We start from the raw sequence: 26,424 nt of genomic DNA, 5'->3' as shown, positions 1-26,424 counted from the left end.
AAAAGCTATTCCTTCGGAGGGAGAAAGCTGGGATTAGCTTGTGTGTATCCAACCATCTTGAGGAAACTGTCCACATTACAAAAAATATGAGATCAACACACATACAATTTTATTTGCTGTTATTTTGTAGGGAAACCTCTTACAGACAAGACATGCCAGTACATGAAGGATGGGAACAGTGCTGTTTTCCTTCTCACAAGTCGCTTCTGCACTGTGCCCTAACAACTCTCTTCCAGGAAAGAAATAATTTCACCCTACTCTTAAACAATATTATTTCTATGCAGCACATATGGCTGGGTTGCCCCAGCCACACTGGGTGGCCTCTAGCAAATTGTAATGGTAAATTTTAAAGACCAAGACTGTAATCAAAACTTTTCTATCTTCATCAGGAGACCAACCATGTGTGCTTGCTCAAGGGAACCAGTATCTTCCCCTCAAGTGATGGTATTTTCTGTCCACATGTCTGGCAAAACACCAGTTACTTGGGCAAATAAAACATCAAAATAAATCAAAATAAAACATCAAAACCTGAGAGTGATCTGCTTCCTAGTCATGGAACCAAATCCGCCTAACACTGGTGAATTAAAAAGGGCCCCAAAACAAAAGGAAGGAAGGCTGTGGAGCTTTTCGGTTGGCATCACAGATGTACTGCTTGGCATGTCAAAGCCAGGCTCACTTTTCCATAAGGGCTTCTAGCTGCTCTTGAAGGGAGGCCAGCTGAAGAGAAACAGAATGTAGAGAGACAAAATATGTTATTGTTACTTGAAATGGTCCCAACCAGAGAACCTGACAGTTCAGCTACTGGCAAGCATTTCACACTGTATCTTACCAGAGAGCACAGCTTAATTTTTCTCAAATGACAAAAAGCTTTTCAATTCACAGTTGGGAAAATATGGTTCATTATCACATGGGGAAAAGATTTTAGCATTGCTTGTGGATTTACGATGCAGCTGGTTTAGCTGTACTGCCCTTTCCCCATTTGTCAGCCTTACAGACCACCTTACCTGCTGCTTCTCTCGCTCTTCCTGCTGTTTGAATTCATCCAGCACAGCTTGGAGGCGGGTCTGGAAAATAAGATGGGCAGGAAATGTGGCTATTGCTGCTGTAATTCTCCAACAAAAGAACACAACACATATAGCAATCACTGAGCTTGGGGGGGAGGGCAGAGATGAGCTCTTGGGGGGAAAGAGTAGTGAAGCTTTTTTTTTCAATTACTTTTAGCACTTTTCATCTTTCCCGCGGAGCCTCCGTACAGTATTCTGCTTGCCTCCTCCCACTCTGCCCACCCTATAGGTGCGGAGGGGAGAGATATCTTCGGTCACCGCAGCCAACTGGGGAGGAAGTGCCTTTCCCATGGAGCATTCTCAACCTGCTTGCCTCCTCCCACTTTGCCCGCCCTACAGGCAGAGGAAGGCTGAGTGCGTGATCTGTTTGGTTTTTGTGTGCGGCATCTTTGCGCGACTCCATTTGTGTCCGGGTTACACAGGAGGAGTGCAAGGCGTGATGTTTCGCCAATGTTAAATGTGCAGAGGGGGGATATTACTTCAATCGCCGCGCTCCTCCTGTGTAACATTGCGCCGCCCGCACACAAATGGAGCCACGCGAAATGGCAAAAACGGACTGCCTACAGCCTCCTTCCCAGCTGTAGGGCGGGCAGAGTGGGAGGAGGCAAACAGAATACGGAGGCCCCACAGCTCGCCACTGCCAGGAGCAGCGACTGCTAGAGCAAGTTCCCTATTTATTTATATATTTAACTGCTATATTCCATGGATAAGATGACCCACGTTTTTAGACCTAAAATATTGGGTAAAAAACCTCATCTTATAGACGGAAAAATACAGTACTCTACCACCATATGGACTGTTGTCTCCGCTGTACGAGATGCCTACTGGCTATAAACACCTGCCAAACTCAGCTGAGCCGAGCAGGCTTCTATTAGACTTTCTCTAGGTTCTAGACAAGGGGTGGTGGTGCTGGATTCACCTTGAGGGCTAGGTTCTCTACTTTCATGATGAGATCTTCTTGGCGCTTTCTGCGCTCCTGGGTCTCCTGCAACTTGCCTTTCAGGTTGTCGATCTGCTTCTGGATTCCCATGGCTGGAAGACAGAGCAGATAACTAAGCACTTCCAGAAACAAGCCAAACATTCCTCTGCACATTCTGGCACAAGCCGAATAAGTTCCTCATTCAAGTTGACCACCCCATCTACTGCACAGCCTCCCTCCCTGGGGGTCTCAGGCATCATACCTATCTGGTTGGACCCTTCATTTTCTTGCTCTCGCCCATCTGATTCATTCAGCTTGCCCTGCAGTCTCCTCGCTAAGTCTTCTTCTGTGTCCATGATGTTCAGGTCATCCCTCTCCTCCTCATCACTGCTGGTACTGCTGACATCCTTAAACATCTCCCGGAGCTCAGCATGTTCTATCGCTTTGAAGCAACAACGAAAAAGGGAAGAGTATAGTTTACAATATACACAGTGAAAATTATCCTAGAAAAGTGCTGCTAACCTTGTGGTTAGCATGGTAACAAATTGCCTCCTTGACGCTGTTTTAATTTAAAGACCTCCAGCTTCCTTGCCAGGCCAGGTGAAATTCCTCTCTACCCCACTGGGGCAGAAAACTGTACCCAAAAGCTTCTGTTAATATATTTTGTACTTAGCCATCTGCATGAAAGCATCTAGAAATGTAAGCATCAACAAGTTGGAATATGAATAGAGGCAACTACCTTATACTAGGTCAGATTATTTGCTCATTTAGCTCAGGACTGTCCACTTTGAAAGGCAGTGTCTCTCTAGGAACTCAAGCAGAAGGGGGTCTTTCTCATCACTTGGTTCCTGATCATTTTAACTGGAGATTATTATTATTATTTATTTATTGAATTTATATACCAATGCGGGTGGTGCTGTGGTCTAAACCACTGAGCCTAGAGCTTGCCGATCGGAAGGTCGGCGGTTCGAATCCCCACGACGGGTGAGCTCCCATTTCTCAGTCCCAGCTCCTACCAACCTAGCAGTTTAAAAGCATGTCAAAGTTCAAGTAGATAAATAGGTATCGCTCCGGCGGGAAGGTAAACGGTGTTTCCATGCACTGCTCTGGTTTCGCCAGAAGCAGCTTAGTCATGCTAGCCACATGACCCGGAAAAACTGTCTGCGGACAAACGTTGGCTTCCTTGGCCAGTAAAGCGAGATGAGCGCCGCAACCCCAGAGTTGTTCATGACTGGACTTAACTGTCAGGGGTCCTTTACCTTTACCAGGGGTCTCAGGGCGGTTCACAGAATAAAACCAAGATATAAAACCACAAAATACCTAATAAGATATCAGGGACTGAACCTTCAAACTCTGGCATACAAGATGATCTACGACTCTTCCTTTAAGTTAGGGAGCTACTGAATTTTGACAATACCTGCAGAACCATGGCTTGGTTTGTGTCCAGACATCCCAGGAGAAGAAATATCCAGGCTTGTGAGTGAACCATGGTTGTCAGGGTCTTTTGTTTCATCTTCGGCAATGACCTCCCAGCCTCAGAACAGGTACAGAAGAGTCAAGGAAAAACCAGTTCAATAGGGAGTCATCCCCTAGAAAAATGGAATCTGCGCTGGTAAATTGATGCTACAGCAATATTCTTTAGATGATTAGAAAACACTCTCCAGCTTTCCACTGAAGCACATTGATGTCTACACCTGTTCGGTTTTTGCACACACTGCTTTCCTGAACAGGTATGGTACAACGCAGTGGTGGCTGGCACCTACTGGAACTAGTGGGGCAGAAGGTAGGGAGATGAACAGTAGGTAAAGCCAGAGACAAGGATAGGTGGAGCCAATAACTCTGCTTCTGTTCCCACCCTCCTCCTTGCTGAGTTTTACAAGGGCAATACTGAGACTGAGAAAGAGGAAGCTGACAGCCAATTCCACTTTTCAGACTGGATGAAAATAGCAAGGCAAGCAGATGTGGCCAGCTGAGGGCAGGCTGAGGGCAGTTAGCGAGGCAGTGCCCAAGGTGCCCTAATGGACTAGCCTCTGTATGTGCCATAAATCCCAAGAAAGATGCCACCAGGATATGTCTGCTCACATTCAGTCAGATGCAAGCAGACCCCTCCACTCTGGGTCTTTGCCATACACAGAATTCTACTTGCACTCATACAAATGCAAAAAAGAACAACAGCCACCATCAGGTGGCCTAACCAGAGCAACATGCAGAAAGACACGAGTGTGGAGGATGGGAGGAGACACACAATGCATGCGAGGACAAGCATTCAATGCTTGCTGGGGTCAAGATTGTGGGATACCTCTGCCCCCAAACATACGTTCAGCACTTGTGTATTCAGGCAAGGATGGCAAACTGGTCTACATAAAAAAAAAAACTAGAAAGAAAGGATACGGACTCCGACAGCTTCAGCATCTGTGCTCAGCAGGCGCTTCACTTCCTTTTCCACATCTGGAGACTCAATGTACTGGGCCAGAGAGGAAGAAAGAAAGAAAAACAATATTACGCACCCACAAGTTGGTTGTGCCTCAGACCAAAGTGTCATTCCTACCAGATGCCACAGACACACCTGCAACCTTTCCACCGCCATTTTCAAAGGCATTCCTGAGCCACCCTGTAAGATTCCTGCAATTATTCCAAGCAAGTCATAACTTCTTCTTCAAAGGCCTTAAAATGGAGATGGGTGGAAAGGAGACTGTGGTCTACCAGCAGACCAGGGAGGACAATTCATGGCAAATCACTTAGTGCTTCCTGATTGCTCAGATTCTCACAAAGAATGCTGGGTAAGTCAGACCTTGGTCTGTTCCAGCAAGGAACTTCTTACGGTTTTTAGATCTGCATATTCAGGATCATGTAGCACACATTATTAGCACATAGCCTTCCCCAACATAGTGCCGCCCCCGCCCCCACTCTCTCTTGCAACTCCCATCATCCCTGACCATTGGTTACCTGGGCTGGTAAGGATGGGAGTACAAGTTCAAAACACGTGGAGGGCACTGGGTTGGGGGAAGCTGCCTTAAAATATCCCTTATTTTATACACTGAAAAACATAAATCAGTGAATAATGGGAATTCCACTTGAAAAACAGCAACAACAAAACAGACCACAGAAGACTGGTCAGTCTGTTCCTAATGACTGGATTATTACATTTTGTCAGTCAAGGACATGCGATTTCTCTTTGTTTTTTAAGAAACCAGAATGACCTACAGTGGGATTTTCCCTATAAGAATATTTGGTGCAAAGTGCATCTTTTGAAACTATGGCTACTACTCATGAAGGCTATATATTACCTCCAGTATCAGAGACATATCTGCTTCTGAATACCAGTTGCTAGGAATCATAAATGAAAACAGGCTATTGAGCTCAGGTCCTTCTTATGGGTTTAATTAACTATGGCAAGCTGTCAAATATGCATTCATTGAGAGTTCTAGACGGAGATACAACTGTGCTGGTGACCCTCTGTTGTTGTCTTTCTTGTCAATGGAGTGATGAAATCATGCCAGACTGTTGAACGTTCATCTGATTTGGTGTAACTTTTAGCCTGCTTCAGTTTGCACTGTGGTTGGCTTTATGCCACAGCATGTGTGAGCAACGATTCAAACCTAACACCAAACAAGGAGATGCAACTCACCTTCTTCTTAGCTGTCTTCCTGAACCGCCTCTTCCTCACATTCTTCAGTGGGAGAGTAACTGGAACATCACAGCAAATTAATTACTTGGGGCAAAAGGGAGAGCCGAAAGGCATTGTGACTTACTAAGGGGAACTGGATCTCTCCCTGATCAGTGAGCTAGGCAGCAAAGGCGAGAACAGTTAATGGCAGCTCCCGGATTTGGAAGAAACCAAAGAGATGAGTGAGGGTGAATCTTGGTCGTATTGTATTGGCAAACAATACTCCTCCTTGACGATCAGTGGAAGGGACTTTTCTGGTGGTAGAGTGGGAAGCGGGCACAAAGTCGAGTAAGGAAGGTGAAGTGAAATATAGTTATTCTACTCACTGCCATGATTCCAGAGGAACTTCTTCTCTCTGTCTTTGTCTTTCTTCTTATTGGCTTTGACATCGGTACTTGAAGGAGTTTTAACATCAGTAGTGGCCGGAGCTGGCTCTTCCTGAGTAGGGTATAGTTCACCATCCACAGTGCACACAAGCATCTGAATCCCCACAAAGAGAGGCAACTGTTATATGCAAGGTCGATGTCAGGGATTCGCACTGTTGGGTACCTGAAGGCTCTAATAACTTTATTATTACACATTTCTTCACATTATTCTATGGCTATGGATGTAGCAACCTGAAGTTTCAGTATGGTTTTGTTTTGTTTAATATTTGTACCTTCCTATTATTTTGGTATTTGAATTCTTGAACTCATGGAGATAAGGGCCCAATCGAGATCATTGTGCCTGATGACTGACTAAAATCTGAAGCCAGCACTGGTTGGATATGAAAGCACTGAGAAAAGGAGACAACCAACCATTTTGTCACCAACAGTATTTGGCACAAGCATCTCTAAGACCATTCAATTTTCCTGCTTTGGGGGAACAGCCACCTGTAAGGAATTTCTCACACTCAAAATTGGGTGTAAATGTTTTACACTGTGGAACATCCAGTGCTTCTAGCATGGAAATGAGAGTGGGGGCAAAATTAAGACTGTGTACAAAGACACAGAGGGGACCGGGAAAGTCTGATATCCAGACCATGAGACAATACTTACTTGGCAAATATCTGCTGTCTTATAGAAAGTCTTCTTATCGATGGTTTTTAAACTCTCTGTGATACAAGGCAAGTCTACCAGCCTGGCGGCTAATGGGACCCGATCTACTCGCACAATCCCATGGCGGCCATCTGCTGCAGAGAGGAAAGTAGGGTTGCACTTGAAGATTCATGGTATCTTATTAGGAATTCAGAACACGATTCTGTCTGCCATGTTTAACATGTATGCATGTAGACTACTTCATAAGAACCCTGCTGGATCAGACCAAAGGCATATCTAGCCCAGTTTCCTATTTGCCTCAATGGTTGCCCAGAGGCATGAGTGAAATTATCTCCTGCTTGTGTTCTTCATCCACTGGTATTCAGAGGCATACTGCTTCTGATATCGGAGGCAATGTAGCCATCAGAACTAGCAGCCACCAGAAGCCATGAATTTGTCCAATTCCCTTTTAAAGTCATCTTAGTTGTTGGCCATCACTACATCTTGGGGTAGCGAATTACACCGGTACCTTGAGTTACAAACGCCTCAGGTTACAAACGCTTCAAGTTACATACTCCGCTAACCTGGAAGAGGTACCTCTAGTTGAGAACTTTGCCCCAGGATGAGAACAGAAATCGTGTGCCGGTGGTGCAGTGGCAGCAAGAGGTCCCATTAGCGAAAGCACACCTCTAGTTAAGAACGGACCTCCGGAACGAATTAAGTTTGTATCTAGAGGTATCACTGTACACAGTAACTATAAACTATTAACTATAAATTATGTGAAGAAGTTGTTCCTTTTGTCTGTACTCTCAACATTTGGCTCCACTGGATGCCAAATTCTATGAGAGAGTGAGAAAAACTTCTCTGTATCTGCATCATTTTATACAGGGGGTTGCTTCCAGGCCCCAGCACAAATAAGTGAAATTATATGATTTATACGAAGTGTGGAGCACCCTCTAAACTCCCTCTCATTCCAAAAATATGCACAACTAGAATTGACATTCTGGGGTCAGGTCAGCTAGAGGCTGCATGGGAAAGAGGCTGCTGCTCCTGAGCTACCCCACATGTCGGCTGTTAGACAAGGAGCCTGAGCAGCCAGAACAAAGCCCCACTGTGCTTCCGGACTCTTCGGGGCTTCCTCTGCCCTCACTGGCATCATCTTCAGGCTCCATAAAGGGTCTCCTTGTGAGCCACGAGGACTCTCCAACCCCCTCCTTTGAATTATTGAATTATTTCCCAGTGCTGTGCATATATGCAGTCACACATGAGTCGATCACACATTAAGTTGGAGGACACCTGTACATCTCAATCATGTTTTCTTTTATAACAAAAAAATAATACTGGCTTACTGTGCAGAACTTTGATTACTGCAACATTCAGTGATAACTTGCAAATGTGAATGGATCATTAAAATAACCCTCATGTAACCTCAAACACAAAAGTCATCTACTGAACAGCCAATCAAATCAAGTGATATTCATGCATGTGGAAACCAACATTACAGGTGGGACCGTGGATTAGATATACCGTATTACCGTAACTTCCTGGTGTATAGACAGGAGAAAAGACCAGTTGTACTACCCCCATTTACAGAAAACACTTTAATTCAACTTTTCCACAGCTTTTAGAGAGTGTGGAGGCATCAGTGGCAGAACAATCCCTCTCCCTCCCTAGCAATTTCATGTAGCCCCATCCAATAGCTTCCTAATGATTGTGCATTCCGTACTACAGGACCTGATGAATAGCTTAAAGTAATCAATGTGTAACAACAAAAGCCAAGTGTTCTAGCCGATTAAGTTTTACTCAGACTAGACTCACTGAAATTAATGGGCCTAAGTTAGCCATTTCCATTCATTTCAGTGGGTCTACTTTGAGCAGGACTAGCACTGGATACAACTCCCAAGAAATAAGAACTCATTGACCTGGTCCTCTTACCATGCAATTCAATGGTGAGCCTGTCCTTCAAGTTGACACTTCCAGACTGGACTGCCCTCCGCACAGTAGAAGCATGTTCCTGAAAAGGCAGAGTTTACAATAGTCATACCTCAAGCTGCATTCGCTTCACGTTGCGTTTTTTTTTCAGGATACGAATGTGGCAAACCTGGAAGTGTTTACTTCTGGGTTTGCCACTTTGCGCATGCGCAGGAGCGCTTTATCATGTTACGCGCATGCACAGAAGCAACACTTTACTTACAGACTTTTTGGGGTGCGAACGGCACCCTGGAACGGATCACATCCATAAGTAGAGGTACCACTGTACCAACCCGTATTCATGCCTCCAGCAACAGAATCAGGAAGCAAACACAGAGCACTTCGAAGCTATTTGTTGTAAAGGGTCTCTTACCGGAGGCAGTCTCAGTATAAACTGGCTCTCCAATTCATGGGGAGCATCATCTTTGTTCTTGCTCATCTTTGGTTCTTGTGTTTCAGGGAACAAGAGAAGAGAAATCATGGTTACCTGTTGGCCTAACAGTAGCTTCTCTCAACCTTTGTTATCCAACCTGCTGTGTTGCTAATAGCCACAAAGCAGCAGTACACCCAAATGCATTCTGCTCAGAAGCACCTTATTTGAGGGAACTAGAGAACTTGCACCACACATGAAAAGCATATTCTGGACAATAAAGCCACAGATGCAACTGGCAGCTTAAGAAATAAAAGGCAAGATGGTGAAAGCAGAAGGGTTTGCCCACATAGCCACTACGGTCTGGTTTCTCCACAACTTACTCTGAGCCGCAGTTTCAGTCCTACGGCAGGGCAAAACTCAACAGCTTTGAGATAAAGAGCAGAATCAAGCTAGCAAAAGCCTCCCTCTTCTTCCCCACCCAATCCTCTGGAAAAGTCATTCTTAGCTCTTTCAAATAAGGTGTGATAAGCAGTGTAGAAAATCAGATTTGATCACAGACAACACACAAGATCAAAGAAATGCAGGAATCATACAGTATAAGATTACTGTTTGAAGCATGAAGAGAATGCAGCCATTGGAGTAGAGATCCTGCCATTTATGGTGAAGGGAGGGGTTTGCCAATTGGGTGCTGACTGGGTGGCAAGTAAAACTAGTGACAGTAAAACCTTATATAAAGTTGGCAATTGATGTGACATGTGTAAAAGGCTACAGATCTCAAAACACAGTAGCTCATCAATTTTTTTGGTCCGGTCCACCCCCTCCATTCCCCTAATCACACTCCAAAGGCTTGCAGTTCTCTTTCGGATAATTTCAGAAAGGCGGGAATAATATTTGCATTTAGATCCTTCTTCTAGAAAGAACTACAGAGCCAACACCAGAGTATCATAAAAGAAACAAATGCATTACTTGTAGTTGCCATCTCTCCTCTTCTTGCTTCACACAAACGTTTATAAAAACTTGTACCATTCAAAAAAACTAAACATAAATGCAGAAAAAAACAGTTAAGAAAAGGAAAATGTCTGTAGATCTATAATAATAATAATAATTCCCTTGAACTCTTCCCCTGAACTCTTCCCCATCCCACGTAACTTCTCTCTCTCTCTATAGCTGAGGATCAACTTATCTGCAGGCAATAATTTGTTTACCTATAGCAAGGGTAGCCCAACATGGTTCTTTCCTGGTATTGAAGATTACAACTCCTAGCATCCCTGACCACTGACATCTGTCTAGGTTGGATTAGAATTGAATGTGGTATCATCCAGGTGTTATGGACTTCAAATTCCCAGACAGCATGATAATGGGCAAGGGTGATGGGAGTTGTTATCTTAAAATATCTGGATGGCACTATGTTTGCCACAGTTGCCAGAGGCAAAAAAGTTCAGAAATCAGATGATACTCAGCTTTTTTGGTGGTTACTAGTATGGAGTCATACATTGACTCCAAAATAGAAGCATTTTTAAAGGACCATAGACAGGGCACAACCAAAGAAGTAATGACATGCATGTTGAATAATATTTAATATTAGTATTTTGACAAATAATTGGAACATTCAAAGAACCTAGTATGCAGTATCTTACTGAGAGAACTCTGCAAAGTCAGTCATTCTCCTTACACATCAGGTGAGCGAAGGGGCTGAGGCTGATTAAGCACCGGGTTTGTAGTTCAATCTCTGAGCCATTATACAATATCTGTTTTTTTGTGCAAAGAATGCTTTGCAAGAGACTATCCAATGGATGACTCCTATATCAGAGATGAATTAAATCAGGACAGCTGGAAACCATATTATTTGGGGAGGGGAAATAGATATCATTGAGTACTACAGGTGCTTGCCTTGCCTTGTGCATGGATCTGGTTTAATACTGTCATATACAAAGTCAGATGATCAGTCCATCTAGATCACTGGTCTTCAACTGGTGGGTTGGGATCCACTAGTGAATTGTGCCGTTTTCCAAGGTGGGTCACAAAAGGAGCATTACCACCATGCAAATATATAGTAAAAAAGTAGGAAATGGGTCCCCAAATGCTATTTGGGTTGAAGGTGGACCCTGGGCCTGAAAAGGCTGAAGATACCTGATCTAGACCAAAGCTGCTAGTCTTAAGTGGCAGTTTCCCATGCTGATACAGGAAATGCCAGAGGCTAGCCTGGGGACCTTCTCCATGCAAAGCATGGAGCTTTCCACATCAAAGCTGATTTGAAATTGCCCCGTTTAAGTGTATTAAAATGTATCATTTAACCACCCGGCAAAGACAGCAGTGCGCGCCGCGCCGAGCCCTGACCCAGCGGGACCCGGCAAAGACAGCAGCGCGCGCCGCGCCGAGCCCTGACCCAGCAAAACTCTCTGAAAGCTTAATACCGGTAAAAAATTAAAAAGCTTAACAAAAAAAATAAGACATCCCCTGAAAATAAGTCGTGGTGTGTTTTTTGGAGGATAAATAAATATAAGACGGTGTCTTATTTTGTGAGAAACACAGTAGTAAAGGAGCTTTGAAGAAAAGGGTAAGAAAACTTAGGGTCTCAAGGCAGAAGGCAGGCAGAGGAAATCTTGTTTGGGACCTTAAGAATGAAAGAAGGGCCTGGTGGGTCAGGACAGTGGCCATTTAGTCAAGCATCCTGTTCTCACAGTGGCCAACCAGGTGCAGGTGCCTGTGTGAATCCTGCAAGCAGGTCCCAAGCATGAGAGCACATCTACCCTCCTGCAGTTTCCAGCAATTGGCATTCAGAAGCAATACCGCCTCTGGTTTTGGAGATATCAAGCATTGCCATCATGGCTAGCATCCATGAATAGTCATGCCCTACATGAATTAGAAGTACCATGGCTTAACCATGCACCCCACATTCTGCTGGGTGGAAAAAACAGCTCTCAAATGTGGAGGCAACAGGTGTGGATGACCAAGGAAGAGTTCTGAGCTGGGGGGGAAGATATAGAAAGGAAGGAGAACTGTTGCAGGGTTGGAGAATCTCTTTCCAAGGCTTTCTTGGGGGTGCCATTTAGTTTTGGGGACATCGACGAAAATGAGGTGGTGCAGCAGTGAATAACTGTGGGTTTGGAGAAAAAGAGCAACTCTTGCAGGGGGTTCTTTCCTACACCTCCTTGGCAGAAGGCTGCCTGGGGCTCAGGGCCACTGCAAAGTGGGGGGAAGGAAGAATTCTGAGCTGCAAGAAAAGAAATGGGGGGTCTGGGTTGAAGGGGCTGCTTTAGTACTGGGATATCTCTTTCCATATGTTCTTGAAGGTGCTCATTGGGGTTAAGGGGGGTGGGTTGAAGTAGACAGGGGATAGCAGTGGGACTGGAGAAGAGTAACGTGCTGTTAAGGGTGCAAGCTCCCAGACTCTCCAAGTGTCCCTATTTTCAAAGGACAGCCCCGGATTTACAAAGAAGCCATCCTGGTTTCTCGATTTGAGCCCATAATGTCCCGCTTTTCCTTACGACGTCCCTAGTGATCATCATCATCATTATGGGATAGAGGGACGCTATTTTCATCGAAGAAGGTGTTGCGAGGGTATGGGGAGCCCTGAATATGTTTTCCCCCCTCCTATAACTTGGGGGTGGGGTCTTTATAGGGGGTGAGATGGCGCGGAGAAAGAAAAAAATCCAGAGAAAGGAAAGGAAGGGTCTAGAGAGGGATCTGGGGCCGGCGGAGGCCTCGGTGAGCTGCGCTTGGGAACAGCAGTGCTCAGGTGAGGCCTACCCTCCCCCCCCACACACACACGGGGAACGCGCCTCGTCCACTCCCGCTTCCCCCGTCACTCACCGGCTGCCCGCCGCCCTGTACCTCAAAGCCGACCACTCCTGCCCCGCCCCGGAAGCCCCGGAAGCGGAACTGGCGGCCACGGGGCGGAGGAGGCGGAGAGAGGAAGGGACGGCGAGGGAGGCCGGCCGGCAGCTGCTGCTGACAGGGAAGAGAGCGACGGCAGAGACAGGTACCGGCGCGCCCCACCCCACCCGCCGCCCTTAGACAGGCCTCGACCTCCCTGCTCACCTAAGGTTTAGGGGGGGCCCTCGCCCTCAGGGGAACCGCGGAAAGCTTCCTTTCAAAAATCCAGATTAATAAATCCGGAGTGGCCTTGGTCCCTTACAATCTTACTTTACCTGTAATTTCCCCCCCCCCAAAAAAAAATTAGGGACGGGTGTTACTTGGCTGGGGAAACAGCAGGGGCGTGACTGCTTTTCCGCCCAAAGTAGTAAGCTCCTTTAATGTTTTATGTTACCTTGGTGGTTTGTGGTTGGCGCGCGCGTGTGTTGTTGTTTAGTCGTTTAGTCGTGTCCGACTCTTCGTGACCCCATGGACCAGAGCACGCCAGGCATTCCTGTCTTGCACTGCCTCCCGCAGTTTGGTCAGACTCATGTTCGTAGCTTCGAGAACACTGTCCAACCATCTCGTCCTCTGTCGTCCCCTTCTCCTTGTGCCCTCCATCTTTCCCAACATCAGGGTCTTTTCCAGGGAGTCTTCTCTTCTCATGAGGTGGCCAAAGTATTGGAGCCTCAGCTTCAGGATCTGTCCTTCCAGTGAGCACTCGGCTGATTTCCTTAAGAATGGATAGGTTTGATCTTCTTGCAGTCCATGGGACTCTCAAGAGTCTCTTCCAGCACCATAATTCAAAAGCATCAATTCTTTGGTGATCAGCCTTCTTTATGGTCCAGCTCTCACTTCCATACATCACTACTGGGAAAACCATAGCTTTAACTATACGGACCTTTGTCGGCAAGGTGATGTCTCTGCTTTTTAAGATGCTGTCTAGGTTTGTCATTGCTTTTCTCCCAAGAAGCAGGCGTCTTTTAATTTCGTGACTGCTGTCACCATCTGCAGTAATCAAGGAGCCCAAGAAAGTAAAATCTCTCACTGCCTCCATTTCTTCCCCTTCTATTTGCCAGGAGGTGATGGGACCAGTGGCCATGATCTTAGTTTTTTTGATGTTGAGCTTCAGACCATATTTTGCGCTCTCCTCTTTCACCCTCATTAAAAGGTTCTTTAATTCCTCTTAATGTTTTTTGTTACCTTGGTTTGTGGTTGGCGCGCGCGTGTATCTAAAGTAAAATTTGCCGCCTAACTACTCCGGAGCTTTCAAGGCAGCCTACAAAACAGCTAAGAGTATATTGGTATATGGAGACTTACTGACTGGCATTTTGTATTATTTGTGTTTAATTGCAAATACGCAGGTTGAGTTTAGGGGCTGAACACTCGCCATAAAGTTTGATGCTCCAGGCAATCTGTTTATTGAACATTCATCCTGATTGGTTTGTGGAGAGGTTATTTAATGTCCAGTTATTTCCTCCGCCGCCCGCCCCCCATCTGGTTTCCAGAGCATTTGTAGCCCAAAAGTTCCAGGCTTGGGTTTTTTTGTTTTAAGTGGGTGCCAAAGCAACTTTTAATTGTGCAACCCGAATTTTTTTAATATGTGTTTGGCGCAACTCCAGATCTCCGGAGAGACACAGCCAACACCCAAAATTCTGCTAGCTTACAAACGCCCAAAAGTCAACTGAGTCTTGGTCTCAAACACAGACACCTAAGTATTACAACATTACCTGGAAGGGGGATAAATATAGACCCTTTTTCAGGTATTCACTTGCCATTCAAAAGACTTATGGAAGATCATTAACAAGTAGTTCCCACATCACCTGTAGTACAAGAGAGATAAATAGTACTTATAAAGTTATGATTATACCAGTGCACCCCTAGAGTATTTGAAGCCTAAAGGAGAAAAATATCCCCTTTTTCCTTCTGTCAAAAGTAGCAAAGGGAGGCTAACTATGCTTACCCTATTAAGGAACATTGGGCCACTTCACAGAAAAATAACTTCTACTTAAAGGACATTGTGTCCATTGGAAGCATGTAGGTACCGGTAGAACATGAGTTGCTTGTATGACAGAATGCTTATTTAGTGAACCTTTCATAGGACGTGTTACCTGCCAGTGTTGCATCAGTGTATTTTTGGCTTCCTGCTATTGCATATTCAACATGGCTGTTCTTCTGAAACAGACATTTACACCCTGATCTTTCTCTCTCTCTCTCAAAACTTGAGGTGATTAAAATGGAGGACTCAATGGGACGTTACGACTTCTACATCGGACTGGGCCTGGCTCTCAGCTCTAGCCTGTTCATTGGAGGAAGTTTTATCCTAAAGAAGAAGGGACTTCTCAAGCTAAGTAGCAGAGGTGCTCTCAGAGCAGGTAATAATATTGAATAGGAGCTCACAGTTACCATGCCATCTGTTGTGGATGGGAAAAATCCCAGAAACCAGGCTCTCCATGCTGCTTAAGAGTTTGAAAAGGTTTTCCAGGCCAGCTTCTGTTTTCATTTAAACTTCACCTTTGGTTTCGTTTCTCTCTTCACAGGTCTAGGGGGTCATGCATATCTGAAGGAATGGATGTGGTGGGCAGGGCTGCTAACTAGTAAGTACTTCCATGCAAGGTTTTACCATCTTCATCTACATTTCAACAACTTTAATTATTCCCTTTGCCTTCTTACATGACCTCCAGTAGCTCCCAATGAGTTCCTTGGTATAATGAGCTTTATCATAAAGCAGCCTTGCAAATTAAACCAGAGTGGCTGGGGCATCTACAAATGGATGGTGCACATCATCATCATTTAAAATCATTACTAGCCTGCCTAATAACTTGGTCATTTGTAGATTACTGACAGGAGGTGGAGGGGATAATGTTGAATTTAGAAGACTTCTGCTAGTCACCTGATTTTCTTACCCACCATGAGGGTGTAGTCAGGTGTGAATCTGTTTCAAAGGAGATGAAATTTGCTCTTTGTTAACATTATTTTTTTGCCAATGGCAAACTGCTTCACTTGCAGTGGGAATTGGAGAAGTTGCCAACTTTGCTGCATATGCTTTTGCCCCAGCAACACTGGTCACTCCTCTAGGAGCACTAAGTGTTTTAGTCAGGTAAGCACATGATCAGATGTTTCCCAATCCCTAAGCCCTTTTCTGGAGACCAACATGCCAGTCTCAGGTCTTTCCTCAACACAGTTGTATCTTCTTATAGTGCAGTTTTAGCCTCCTACTTCCTGAACGAGCACCTAAACATCCATGGGAAGATCGGCTGTATCCTTAGCATTTTAGGCTCCACTGTGATGGTCATCCATGCCCCACAGGAGGAAGAGGTCTCCAGCCTGGAGTCAATGGCGGAGAAACTAAAGGATCCAGGTATTAACTGCCCAACTTCATTTACCTATTGTACACCAACAGAATACCATTTTGGGGAAGGGGGACTTGACAGAAATTGAGTGCTTTCCTTAATTTCATTGAATGAAAACTCATGTTGATAATCAGTAACCTGTGAGCGCATAATTTTTATAGCATCTATTTTATTCTCTTTATTCGGCCACTGATGATATTTAGTTGGCTTTGAACCATACCAGTGAGATAAGAATTCTAAAGCACCAGATTCTACTAACTGAATGTAGCTTGTGCACTGATTGATCTGAACAAAACTGTCTACATCCTGCAGAAGTAAGCTACACCTAAAAGATTCAGATTGTCCTTAACAATTTTTCCTCTCTCCTCTACAGGGTTTATAGTGTTTGCTGTGTGCATGCTGGTGAGTTCAGCTCTTCTCATCTTTGTGGCTGGGCCTCGCTATGGACATAGCAACGTCTTAGTGTATGTTTTGATCTGCTCTGCCATTGGTTCGCTCTCTGTCTCATCTGCGAAAGGCTTGGGTATTGCCCTGAAAGAACTGTTTGCTGGGAAGCCTGTCTGGAAGGAACCGTTGAGCTATTTGCTTTTTATTTGCCTTGTGATCTCCATCAGCGTCCAGATCAACTACCTGAACAAGGCGTTGGATATCTTCAACACATCTGTAGTCACCCCCATCTATTACGTCCTCTTCACCACAGCAGTTATGACTTGCTCTGCCATTCTGTTCAAGGAGTGGCAGCATCTGGTTCTGATGCACATCATTGGCACCATCAGTGGCTTCCTCACCATTGTCCTTGGCATCTTCCTACTGCATGCTTTCAGAGACATCCCCTTCACTGCAGACCTGCTGCCTCTTTTCCTGAAGGATAACCAAACAAATGTGCGAGCAGCTTCTTGGAGAAAGGGGGGCAAGCATCAGTCCTGTCTTCACCAGCCCCTTTTAGACTCCGAGGATACCCACAAAGAGGGGACAGAGAAAGCAGAGGAGCAATATGGCCAAAGTTTATGAAAGCTAGCACATTATACATAGCCTGTTGCCTTAAAAAAAGATATATCCCAATCCATTTTTAAGCTGTTCCAAAGAGCTTCTTAAGACTGCTGCTGTTTTCCACTAGAAAAGTTGAATCAGATTCTAATAAGCAACACTGAACTATTTGAAATGCTTTTATGTGCGAGTCCTTTCACTGGTAACATACTTGAACCAAATTAGAGACCAAATCAGGTCAAACTAGAGCTCAGCAATTGGCAGCCCTAGAGCTGAACTTGCTGTCTCCTGCATTCCCTTCCATGCATCCACCCAGAAGTGATGTGGAGGACAAGAAAGAAAACCAGGGACAAAAATCTGTGCACCTGAGGGGTTTTCGGGCCAGCCCCTACACAAAAAACGAGTTTCAAAAGTAATGGGTGATGTGGCATTGGTAAGGAGGATGTGAATTGCTCAGGGGGTGTTGCAGAGTAAGCAGAAGCAAAGTAAGAAGCAGCAAAACCCTTCAGTCTTCTAGTCAGAGGCAGGAATGCACAGCAGAATTCCTCTTTCTCTTGTAAACTGCTGAAGGTAATTCAACTCTCTGGGAATGGGAGAAGTAAGAGAAATGTGTGTATGAGCAAGAGGACTAGTATGTGGACAGACAAGAGTGCAAGAGAGAGGGTTTCTCCCTGTGTTTTCTTCCTCTGGGTCATTTTAAAGAACACAGATTAAGGGAAGATACATGAGAACATAAGGACAAGCTGGCATGGACAGCAGACCACTTGGGGTATGGAGAAGCTTGGCTCTATTATGTAAAGTGCCCCACTGATAAAACAAGGATATAAGCAATGAGTTCAGCTCTTGAATGAGCTCTACATTGGTGTACTTGAGAATCAGAATGCTCAGAAGTTCTGTAAAATATAACTGTTTTAACTCAGTATGCAAGTCTCTCTTATGAGAATGCAGCTGCTACTCTGTTTATATGCCTGATCTTAACAATAACAGTGTTCCACCAATTTCTGAATGTAAGGACAATGCATTTTAAGTGACTTAAAAATTAACTTCTCTTTATTATCAGGGGTTGCCAACCTTCTATGTCTCTTGGGTATATTTGCAAACCAGAGAACCTGTTGTAAGACACACACACACAAGCACATATTCTGTTGGCTACAACAGAATGCTTATTTCTAATTTCAGTGGGGGAAGAGGAGAACAAGAGGGTACTGGTTGTCAGGGAAGCCCAGTGCCACAGGGGCTGTGTTGATGATCACTTAATGTTGATGATGTATTAAGGTTAAGTTAATTTATTTAAAATAAATGTTACTTTTCTTTGTACAGCCATTAACAGTGTTGCAGAATTCATTACATTTTTTAAAAAACAACAACCCTAAACTTGCTTTTTTTTAAAAAACAAAACTTATTTAGACTTCTTGCTAGCTGAATGTTACCAATTCAGTTCAATTCAACCTTTTAGCCATTTCCAGCCTTCACCCATAGTGGCTTTTTAAGCAAGCAGTTCTCTTGGCGAAAAACTGTGAATGAATTTCCAAATCACACTCTGGCCCTTCATCCATGCTTGTAAACCTGAATCACTTGGAGCCATTTGTTTTTAAATCAGTTTTCCTACCCAGTACCTCGTTTCTGATGGCTCACTACAAGCTTAGATGTTGCTGCTGCACAACAGACTTGGCCCAGATATATTTTAATTCCTTCACACTGTGAGGAGGCTCACAGGACCCATAAAGGTAGTCACACGAACAGGCTGCCGACAAGCCTTGAGGTGATGTCCAGCATAGTCATACTCACAAAATAAATCCATCAAAACAGTGGATTTAAGTACTGTACAAGCAGCGATCATTTTAGGTGCACCCAATTAAGTGCAATCACTGACGCACAGGTCCTTTGGGACCCAGAGGACAGAATGGAGGTGGGGTGTCCTTTAGGTACTCTACCAATGTGCACGGGAGCCAGGAATGGAATCCCCATGCAAAATGTTCCCCACCTGTAATTTAAGTCTGTTTATTTCAGTGGGTTTACTTTGAGCATGTCTTAACATTGGGTATCCCCTTGGTTTCTAACAGCTGAGGGCAGCAGCTCTTACGCATTGCCTACTTTCCATTTTCTTTTTAAAATAATGGCATGCCGTCCTTTGTCCTTAACAGTTAGTTAAGCCCTGTAGTTTCACTGTAAGTCCTTCCAATCACCCTGGCAAAGGTTGCAGAATTCCCCCCTTTCACTCAGAATGTTGCCTGGGCTAATAATTTCTATGTACCTACAATACTGCACAATTTTAAGAGTTTGGGGTTGAGAATTCACAGGGACTCTGGTGGTGACCTTTAAGTAAACTACTATTGTATGGGTCACAGGACATGGTCTGAAGCACGTGAGGCTACCGCATTGCAAAAGCTAAGCAGGTCTGGGTCTGACCAGTGCCTGGATGGATTCCTATCTGGGAACCCCATGCATGCAGTCTTCAGTTCAATGGAAGAAGGCAGGCAGGCTAAAAACGGAAATAATAATGATGATGATGATGATAATAATAATAATAATAATAATAATAATAATAATAATAATAATGGACTCCTCCATTGTCAAATACAATGGTGAAGAACCAGGAATTGATCTGAAGGTTTCCTCAGTTTTTTGAAGAACAAACATACTGTAACCCTTGTAAATGAAGGTTTAAGTCCTATGAAAAACTATACTGGTAGTTCTTTGAAAAACACTAAGGAATTAATTAATTTCCTTCTACTGATCCTTATGACTCTGTAAATAGGGAAGGAACAACTCTGTCAGTGACCTTAGACAAGTTGCCTTCTTGACCTTGGTTCTCCCTTCCAAATATGAGTTAAGCAATCCACCTTAAAGGAATATTATTGGGATAAACAAGATGTGGACTGAACAAGAAATCAGACCAGTTCAAATACATTAGAACAGTAATGGGGGGGGGAATACAGCCAAGAACCAGCATCTGCTGCACATCCACACACCATACATAAAGCAGGTGAAGCAGATACAGTATAGGACATCTGAGGACTCCAGCTCTTATCAGCCCTAGCCAGCATTGCCCAGTGATCAATAACAATTGTAGAAGTTGTAGTCTATCAATACCTGGAGAGTCACAGGTTTCCCACCCCTGCAATATTGCTTGCAGCTCAGGCATCCGCCAAACCTTTGTAAGTAAAACTTCACCCAATGCAGAAACTGAAGATTTGATTTCTCACTCATTTCTGGGCAGGACAGCAACACCAGTGTTTGGAAGACTCAAGAGCTTCTGCATTTGCGCAAGTTCTGCAATACGTGGTAGGCTAAAAAAACAGGTCTGGTATGTGTAGTGTTATCCTCCTGATCTGAAACACTCATGGACATGTCGCTGAGTTTGGCTTCATCTATCATGGTGTTGCGCTCATAAGGAACTTTAAAACCAGCAAACTTTGTAAGTAGGCTGCCTTTGACTTTCCATATTAAGCTATCTTCTAAAGACAGGCCACCTGTTTCCTGATGCATTTACAGCATCCTCATATTTAAGCTGCAGCCCGGTAACCTTAAGCAACAAGGAATTCAAGGCACATTATAGTCATTAAGCTGAGTGAGGAGGCATAGAGTACTCTCTCTGAGCTTAACATAGAAACTAAGTGGGCTGTCCCTCCTCTCTTGCCAGCATACATATGCAACGTAAAGGGACTGTAGCTCACGGGAACAGCCTCTGTGCTGCCCACAGAAGGCCTCAAGCTCAATCCCCAGCATCTCCAGGTAAGGCTGGGAGACACCGTTTGAAACCCTGCTGCCAGTCAGTGTGGTCAATACTCTCCTATGCATTAATTGATTAATGGCTTAGCCAGTATCTATGCAACTATTGAGATGGTCACTTGTGGCAAGTAAAGATCTATTTAGACCAGACAGAATGGAAGCTATCCAAACATGGGGGGTTTTGTGAGGCGGAACAAACATTTGTAATATACATACGAGTGGATAGCTAGTTATAAAAACTGTCTGAGGTGAGAACTAATAATTTGTGTAGACTTTCCAGCAATTGATGTATCTCTTAGTATGCTTAACTCAGAGACTGCTTCTCTAACAGACAGTGAGAAGAGAATTTCAAACTATCTTTTAACAGCACAGCATTCTCATATTCCAACACCATAACTGCTAGCAACAGCATTCCTATTTCTAAATCCCTAGCAATCAAAGCAGAAGGAATCACCACCGACTCAACAGGCAGTTTAAAATGAATCTAATTGATGTTTATTCCACTGATCAGCAGGAAAGGAATGGAGAAAGTTAAAATTGACTTTTGTACTTGGTAAGTGAAACATTTACATGACCAGATGAGTGGTATTCAGTTCCCATGTCCTCTGGGGTTACTTCTTCCTAGCTATGTTAAGGAGGCCTTGAATATGCACCTTAAATGGCACATGACAGCAAGCAAAGTCAGCCTCCCTCTGTTCAACCGCAACACTAGTTGCGGTTTACAAAAGGGTCAACTCAGCCACATGTTCAAGCTGCAGGTGAGAAATTTATATCAAGGCACCTTTGCTTTTCCCAGGATCAACATTCTTGTCTGAAACCTCCCAGCTTCCTTCATTTCAAAATGGAGGAAATTATTGAATATTGATAAGTGTGCTTCCCTGGCCACACCACTGGGAAAGCAAGTTGTTTGATGCTACAGTTCTGCTGTGTGAAGCTCTTGTTATCCAACAGCAAAATTTAAAAAACCTGGGCAGCACAAGCCCATGCGAATCAGCAAGGCTTCACTTGTCTGACTGCTAAATGTTCACAAGATGGGAATTTAAAACCAGAACTGCTCACGTTGGCCAGGAAACCCAGAAGTCTGTCTCGAATGTGGAGGCCAATGTCCTTCACAACTTTTGATCCTTTCTTCTGCTTGTTCTCCTTGTTCTCCACCTCCTCCTCTCCTTCATTCAGTTGGTTGGTTTCTCATTAAAGAAGGAAACTGAGGCATTGCAGCATCCAAATCAGTCAGAGAGGTTTTCGGAGAAGGGCGACTTGGATTTCTGTGTCTGCTCCAGTCGGTTGAGAATGAACTGACTGGTGTCAATGAAGCGCTCCACACAGTTCACAAAGCAGGTCTCCGCACGGCTGTCCAACTTGGGGCCAGGCTTGTCCATGCATTTCTCCTATTCAAGATATGGAAGAATAAGCATTGTTTAGGAACACAGGAAACTGCCTTATACTGACTCTGACTACTGGTCCAGGTAGCTTGGTACTATCTGCTCTGACTGACAATGATTTACGAAGAGGAACATTCCCAGCCCTACCTGGAGATGCCAGGAATTGAAGTTAGTGCCTTTTGCACACAAGTTATACAACTGAGTTATACCCCTTCTCTTCCTAGTATATAGGGCTTAGGGGCATTCAAGAGACACCAGCAGTTCAGAATTTTGAACCTCAGAACCAGTCCCAAAACACACACACACACCCTTTTTGCATTATACAAGAGGGACATGCCTGGATTTCCTGTCCTGTAACTCTAAACAGAACAGCTGGCTCAGAACACAAACACCCAGGTGGCCTCTCCATCCCCATTGCCTTCCACTGTGCAGCCACCATAGCTGTTTCAATGATGAGAAGGCTAACATAAAAAAATAAACTGCAATATCCCCTGCAGTTTTCTGATTCATGCCCTGTCTCCACCTGGGAGCTGTATCTTAGTGGTATAGCACACTCTTTCATGAAGAAGGGTTCACATTCAATCTCTTTGCATGCCTAGGTAAAACAGGACTGAGGAATCTATGCCCTCCTCATGCCCAATGTTGTTGGGACTATTATTCCAATTATCACTCACCATCTGTCTTTCTTTGCTTGCATGCATTATCAGCAGCAGTACCAGCAATTTCAATAGGTGTACATGTCCTCACCAGTATATCTCCATGCCAACACCACTTACTACACTTACTACATTACAGCTACCGGTATTAAAGATGTTGGAGGAGTGCTATGATGGTGAGTGTAAGCAGCAGTGAATTTGCACCCACTCACCACAGGCCACCAATACAAACATAAAGAGAGCCATGGCTGGATCAGATCCACAGTCCATCAAGTCCACCATTGAGTTTCTCACAGTGGCTTCTTTCCAGGAACTGAATTCCCGGTAGCCACACGCACAGCCACTGGTTGTTTCCAGCAACATAGGGAATTCAAAAGCCTCAGAATCTAGAGGTTTTATTTAACCAATCAATAGACCTCTCCTCCAATTGTCTTTTAAAGCCACCTACACCAGGGGCCACCAGTATCCACAATTTCTGTCTTATTTCATAAAATGTATGCACTGCTTGATGTATGACCTTGAGCCAGATATCTTGGAGAGTGAAGTCAAATGGGCCTTAGAAAGCACTGCTAATAACAAGGCCATTGGAAGTGATGATATTCCAGCTGAACTATTTAAAATTTTAAAAGATAATGCTGTTAAGGTGCTACACCCAATATGCCAGCAAGTTTAGAAAACTCAGCAATGGCCAGAGGATTGGAGAAGATCAGTCTACATCCCAATTCCAAAGAAGGGCAGTGCCAAAGAATGCTCCAACTACCGCACAATTGTGCTCATTTCACACGCTAGCAAGGTTATGCTTAAAATTCTACAAGGCAGGCTTAGGCAGTATGTGGACCCAGAACTCCCAGAAGTGCAAGCTGGATTTTGAAGGGGCAGAGGAACCAGAGACCAAATAGCAAACATGTGCTGGATTATGGAGAAAGCTAGAGAGTTCCAGAAAAACGTCTACTTCTGCTTCATTGACTACGCAAAAGCATTTGACTATGTCGACCACAGCAAACTATGGCAAGTTCTTAAAGAAATGGGAGTGCCTGATCATCTCATCTGTCTCCTGAGAAATCTCTATGTGGGACAAGAAGCTACAGTTAGAACTGGATATGGAACAACTGATTGGTTCAAAATTGGGAAAGGAGTACGACAAGGTTGTATATTGTCTCCCTGCTTATTTAACTTATATGCAGAATTCATCATCCGAAAGGCTGGACTAGATGAATCCCAAGCCGGAATTAAGATTGCTGGAAGAAATATCAACAACCTCAGATATGCAGATGACACAACCTTGATGGCAGAAAGTGAGGAGGAATAAAAGAACCTTTTAACAAGGGTGAAAGAGGAGAGCGCAAAATATGGTCTGAAGCTCAACATCAAAAAAACTAAGATCATGGCCACTGGTCCCATCACCTCCTGGCAAATAGAAGGGAAAGAAATGGAGGCAGTGAGAGATATTACTTTCTTGGGCTCCTTGATCACTGCAGATGGTGACAGCAGTCACGAAATTAAAAGCCTGCTTCTTGGGAGAAAAGCAATGACAAACCTAGACAGCATCTTAAAAAGCAGAGACATCACCTTGCCTACAAAGGTCCGTATAGTTAAAGCTATGGTTTTCCCAGTAGTGATGTATGGAAGTGAGAGCTGGACCATAAAGAAGGCTGATCGCCGAAGAATTGATGCTTTTGAATTATGGTGCTGGAGGAGACTCTTGAGAGTCCCATGGACTGCAAGAAGATCAAACCTATCCATTCTGAAGGAAATCAGCCCTGAGTGCTCACTGGAAGGACAGATCCTGAAGCTGAGGCTCCAATACTTTGGAGAAGAGAAGACTCCCTGGAAAAGACCCTGCCCTGATGTTGGGAAAGATTGAGGGCACTAGGAGAAGGGGACGACAGAGGACAAGATGGTTGGACAGTGTTCTCGAAGCTACCAGCATGAGTTTGACCAAACTGCGGGAGGCAGTGGAAGACAGGAGTGCCTGGCGTGCTATGGTCCATGGGGTCACAAAGAGTCGGATACGACTAAACTAAACGACTAAACAACAACGCACTGCTTGTGGGTGGGGGGACACACCCTCAAAGCAGTTAAGTATGCGTAGGCTGAAAGACTTCGCCCCCAGGGCCTTCAGTCCTCCTCCTTCTGTGACTTTATCTGATCTCCTGTTAAAGCAACCCAAGACAATGACCATCACTGCAGCTTGTAGTAGTAAGTTTCAAAAAAAGAATTAACCCCTTTAAGGGCACCAGTCCTTTGCATGACCTACGGTACTTTTAAAGCCTCTGTCCATCGCCACAGACAGAGACAGAATCATAGAGTTGGCCAGTTGCCCTGAGGATCACCTTGCAGTGGGAGAAAATTAATTTAAATTGAGCAACCACATCACAACCAACCTTCACCCCAGAGGTACAAGTCCTCCTCCTCGATTTTGCAAGACCACCTTCTGAAGCACATTTCTGGTCTCACCACCACAGGCAAATCCACATTCAACGCACATTTAAAGAACACGGCTTCCCCCAAAGAATATTGGGCTCCGTAGTTTAAAGGGTCCGAGAACTGTGCCTCTGAAGGGGAAACTATATTTCCCATTATTCTTGGGGCGGGGGTTGGAAATCATGTGTTTCAAATCTACGGTGCGGATCTGCTCCCCATCTTGCGGCAGCACGTTCCACAAGTTAATTGCACGTAGCATGAAAGAGTGGGGCTGGGCTTTGGTCCCGTAGCCTTCGGCCCTCTTCCTCCTCCATCATGATTTCCATCTGATCCCCCCACTCCGCCGCCTCTTTCGGACACTCTGCCCGATCCTCTAAGCCTGGCCCAGCGCATCTTGCGGCAGAGAGTTCCGAAGGTCAACCGTGAACAGCACGAAGGAGGCCTTTGCCTACGCCCCGGGCTATCAGCTCCCTCCCAGCTCCTCCTTACCCAGCAGAGCTCCGTCATCTGGTGCACGAGCTGCTGGAAGCGCTGCTTCTGCGTCTCCACCTCAATGAAGTGCTGCAGCTGCGGGTCGTTGACGGCCGCCCCCAAGTCTCCCGCGGCGGACGAAGGGTCCATGCCGGGCCCGACCTGTGAGCCGACAGCGACCGATCGAAGGAAGGAATGGAGGGAGGACGGCGCTCTGGCCGGCGACCTTCACGTGCTGCTATTCCCCGCCCCCGGCCGTCCCCTCCGCGCGTGCGCGATAAGCTTTCGCTTCCAGAGTGCACCGCGCGCGTAAGGCTTCATCCGAGAGCGCTTCCTCTTTCCGGCGGTGGGCGGAGCTGTGCGCGCGCGCTAGGCCATAGAGCTACGGCGTGGGTGGGGAGGGTAGAGTTGCCATCGGGCAAGAAGCCAGTGGGTTCCGCAGCTCGGCTTCACGCGCGCCTACTCAGAAGGAAGCGACATGATGCAGCTCCCCGGAAAATGCGTATAGGGTTGTTACAATTAGTATTAATAATTGTATTAATTAATTAATAATT

The 26,424-nt window shown here is 45.0% G+C and overlaps 3 protein-coding genes across 6 annotated transcripts; 1 reads left to right on the top strand and 2 right to left on the bottom strand.

Annotated features, from left to right (window-relative positions):
- Positions 1-179: 179 nt before the first annotated feature.
- TAF7L (TATA-box binding protein associated factor 7 like) lies at positions 180-12,923 on the bottom strand. Of its 3 annotated transcripts, none has more exons than XM_035122230.2 (13): positions 12,824-12,923; positions 9,977-10,045; positions 9,011-9,084; positions 8,602-8,680; positions 6,688-6,821; positions 5,977-6,130; positions 5,612-5,670; positions 4,375-4,447; positions 3,401-3,517; positions 2,246-2,425; positions 1,984-2,096; positions 1,005-1,064; positions 180-717 (listed from the first exon to the last, which is right to left on the bottom strand). In XM_035122230.2, exons 2-13 carry the CDS (start codon positions 9,987-9,989, stop codon positions 673-675), a joined length of 1,101 nt encoding a protein of 366 aa, XP_034978121.1. In that variant the 5' UTR covers positions 9,990-10,045; positions 12,824-12,923; the 3' UTR covers positions 180-672. The 3 variants fall into 3 exon arrangements, with proteins under 3 accessions (XP_034978121.1, XP_060126445.1, XP_060126446.1); XM_060270462.1 differs by having other exon boundaries at positions 4,375-4,454; positions 5,613-5,670; XM_060270463.1 differs by lacking the exon at positions 9,977-10,045 and having other exon boundaries at positions 4,375-4,454; positions 5,613-5,670; positions 12,824-12,871.
- On the top strand, positions 12,881-18,536 carry LOC118088507 (magnesium transporter NIPA2). 2 transcript variants are annotated; one of them, XM_035122232.2, is made up of 6 exons: positions 12,881-12,992; positions 15,093-15,240; positions 15,406-15,462; positions 15,875-15,965; positions 16,066-16,226; positions 16,592-18,536. In XM_035122232.2, exons 2-6 carry the CDS (start codon positions 15,102-15,104, stop codon positions 17,227-17,229), a joined length of 1,086 nt encoding a protein of 361 aa, XP_034978123.1. In that variant the 5' UTR covers positions 12,881-12,992; positions 15,093-15,101; the 3' UTR covers positions 17,230-18,536. The 2 variants fall into 2 exon arrangements, with proteins under 2 accessions (XP_034978123.1, XP_034978124.1); XM_035122233.2 differs by lacking the exon at positions 12,881-12,992 and having other exon boundaries at positions 13,913-15,240.
- A 2,873-nt stretch (positions 18,537-21,409) lies between these two features.
- TIMM8A (translocase of inner mitochondrial membrane 8A) lies at positions 21,410-26,131 on the bottom strand. The gene is made up of 2 exons (XM_035122235.2): positions 25,889-26,131; positions 21,410-22,325 (listed from the first exon to the last, which is right to left on the bottom strand). The coding sequence occupies exons 1-2, from the start codon at positions 26,018-26,020 to the stop codon at positions 22,164-22,166; spliced, it is 294 nt and encodes a 97-aa protein (XP_034978126.1). The 5' UTR covers positions 26,021-26,131; the 3' UTR covers positions 21,410-22,163.
- Between the last annotated feature and the right edge of the window lie 293 nt (positions 26,132-26,424).

The sequence above is a fragment of the Zootoca vivipara genome, chromosome Z, assembly GCF_963506605.1.
Source record: "Zootoca vivipara chromosome Z, rZooViv1.1, whole genome shotgun sequence".
Classification (NCBI taxonomy): domain Eukaryota; kingdom Metazoa; phylum Chordata; class Lepidosauria; order Squamata; family Lacertidae; genus Zootoca; species Zootoca vivipara.
Note: the sequence above shows the minus strand (reverse complement) of the source record. Positions and strands in the feature narration are given on the sequence as shown.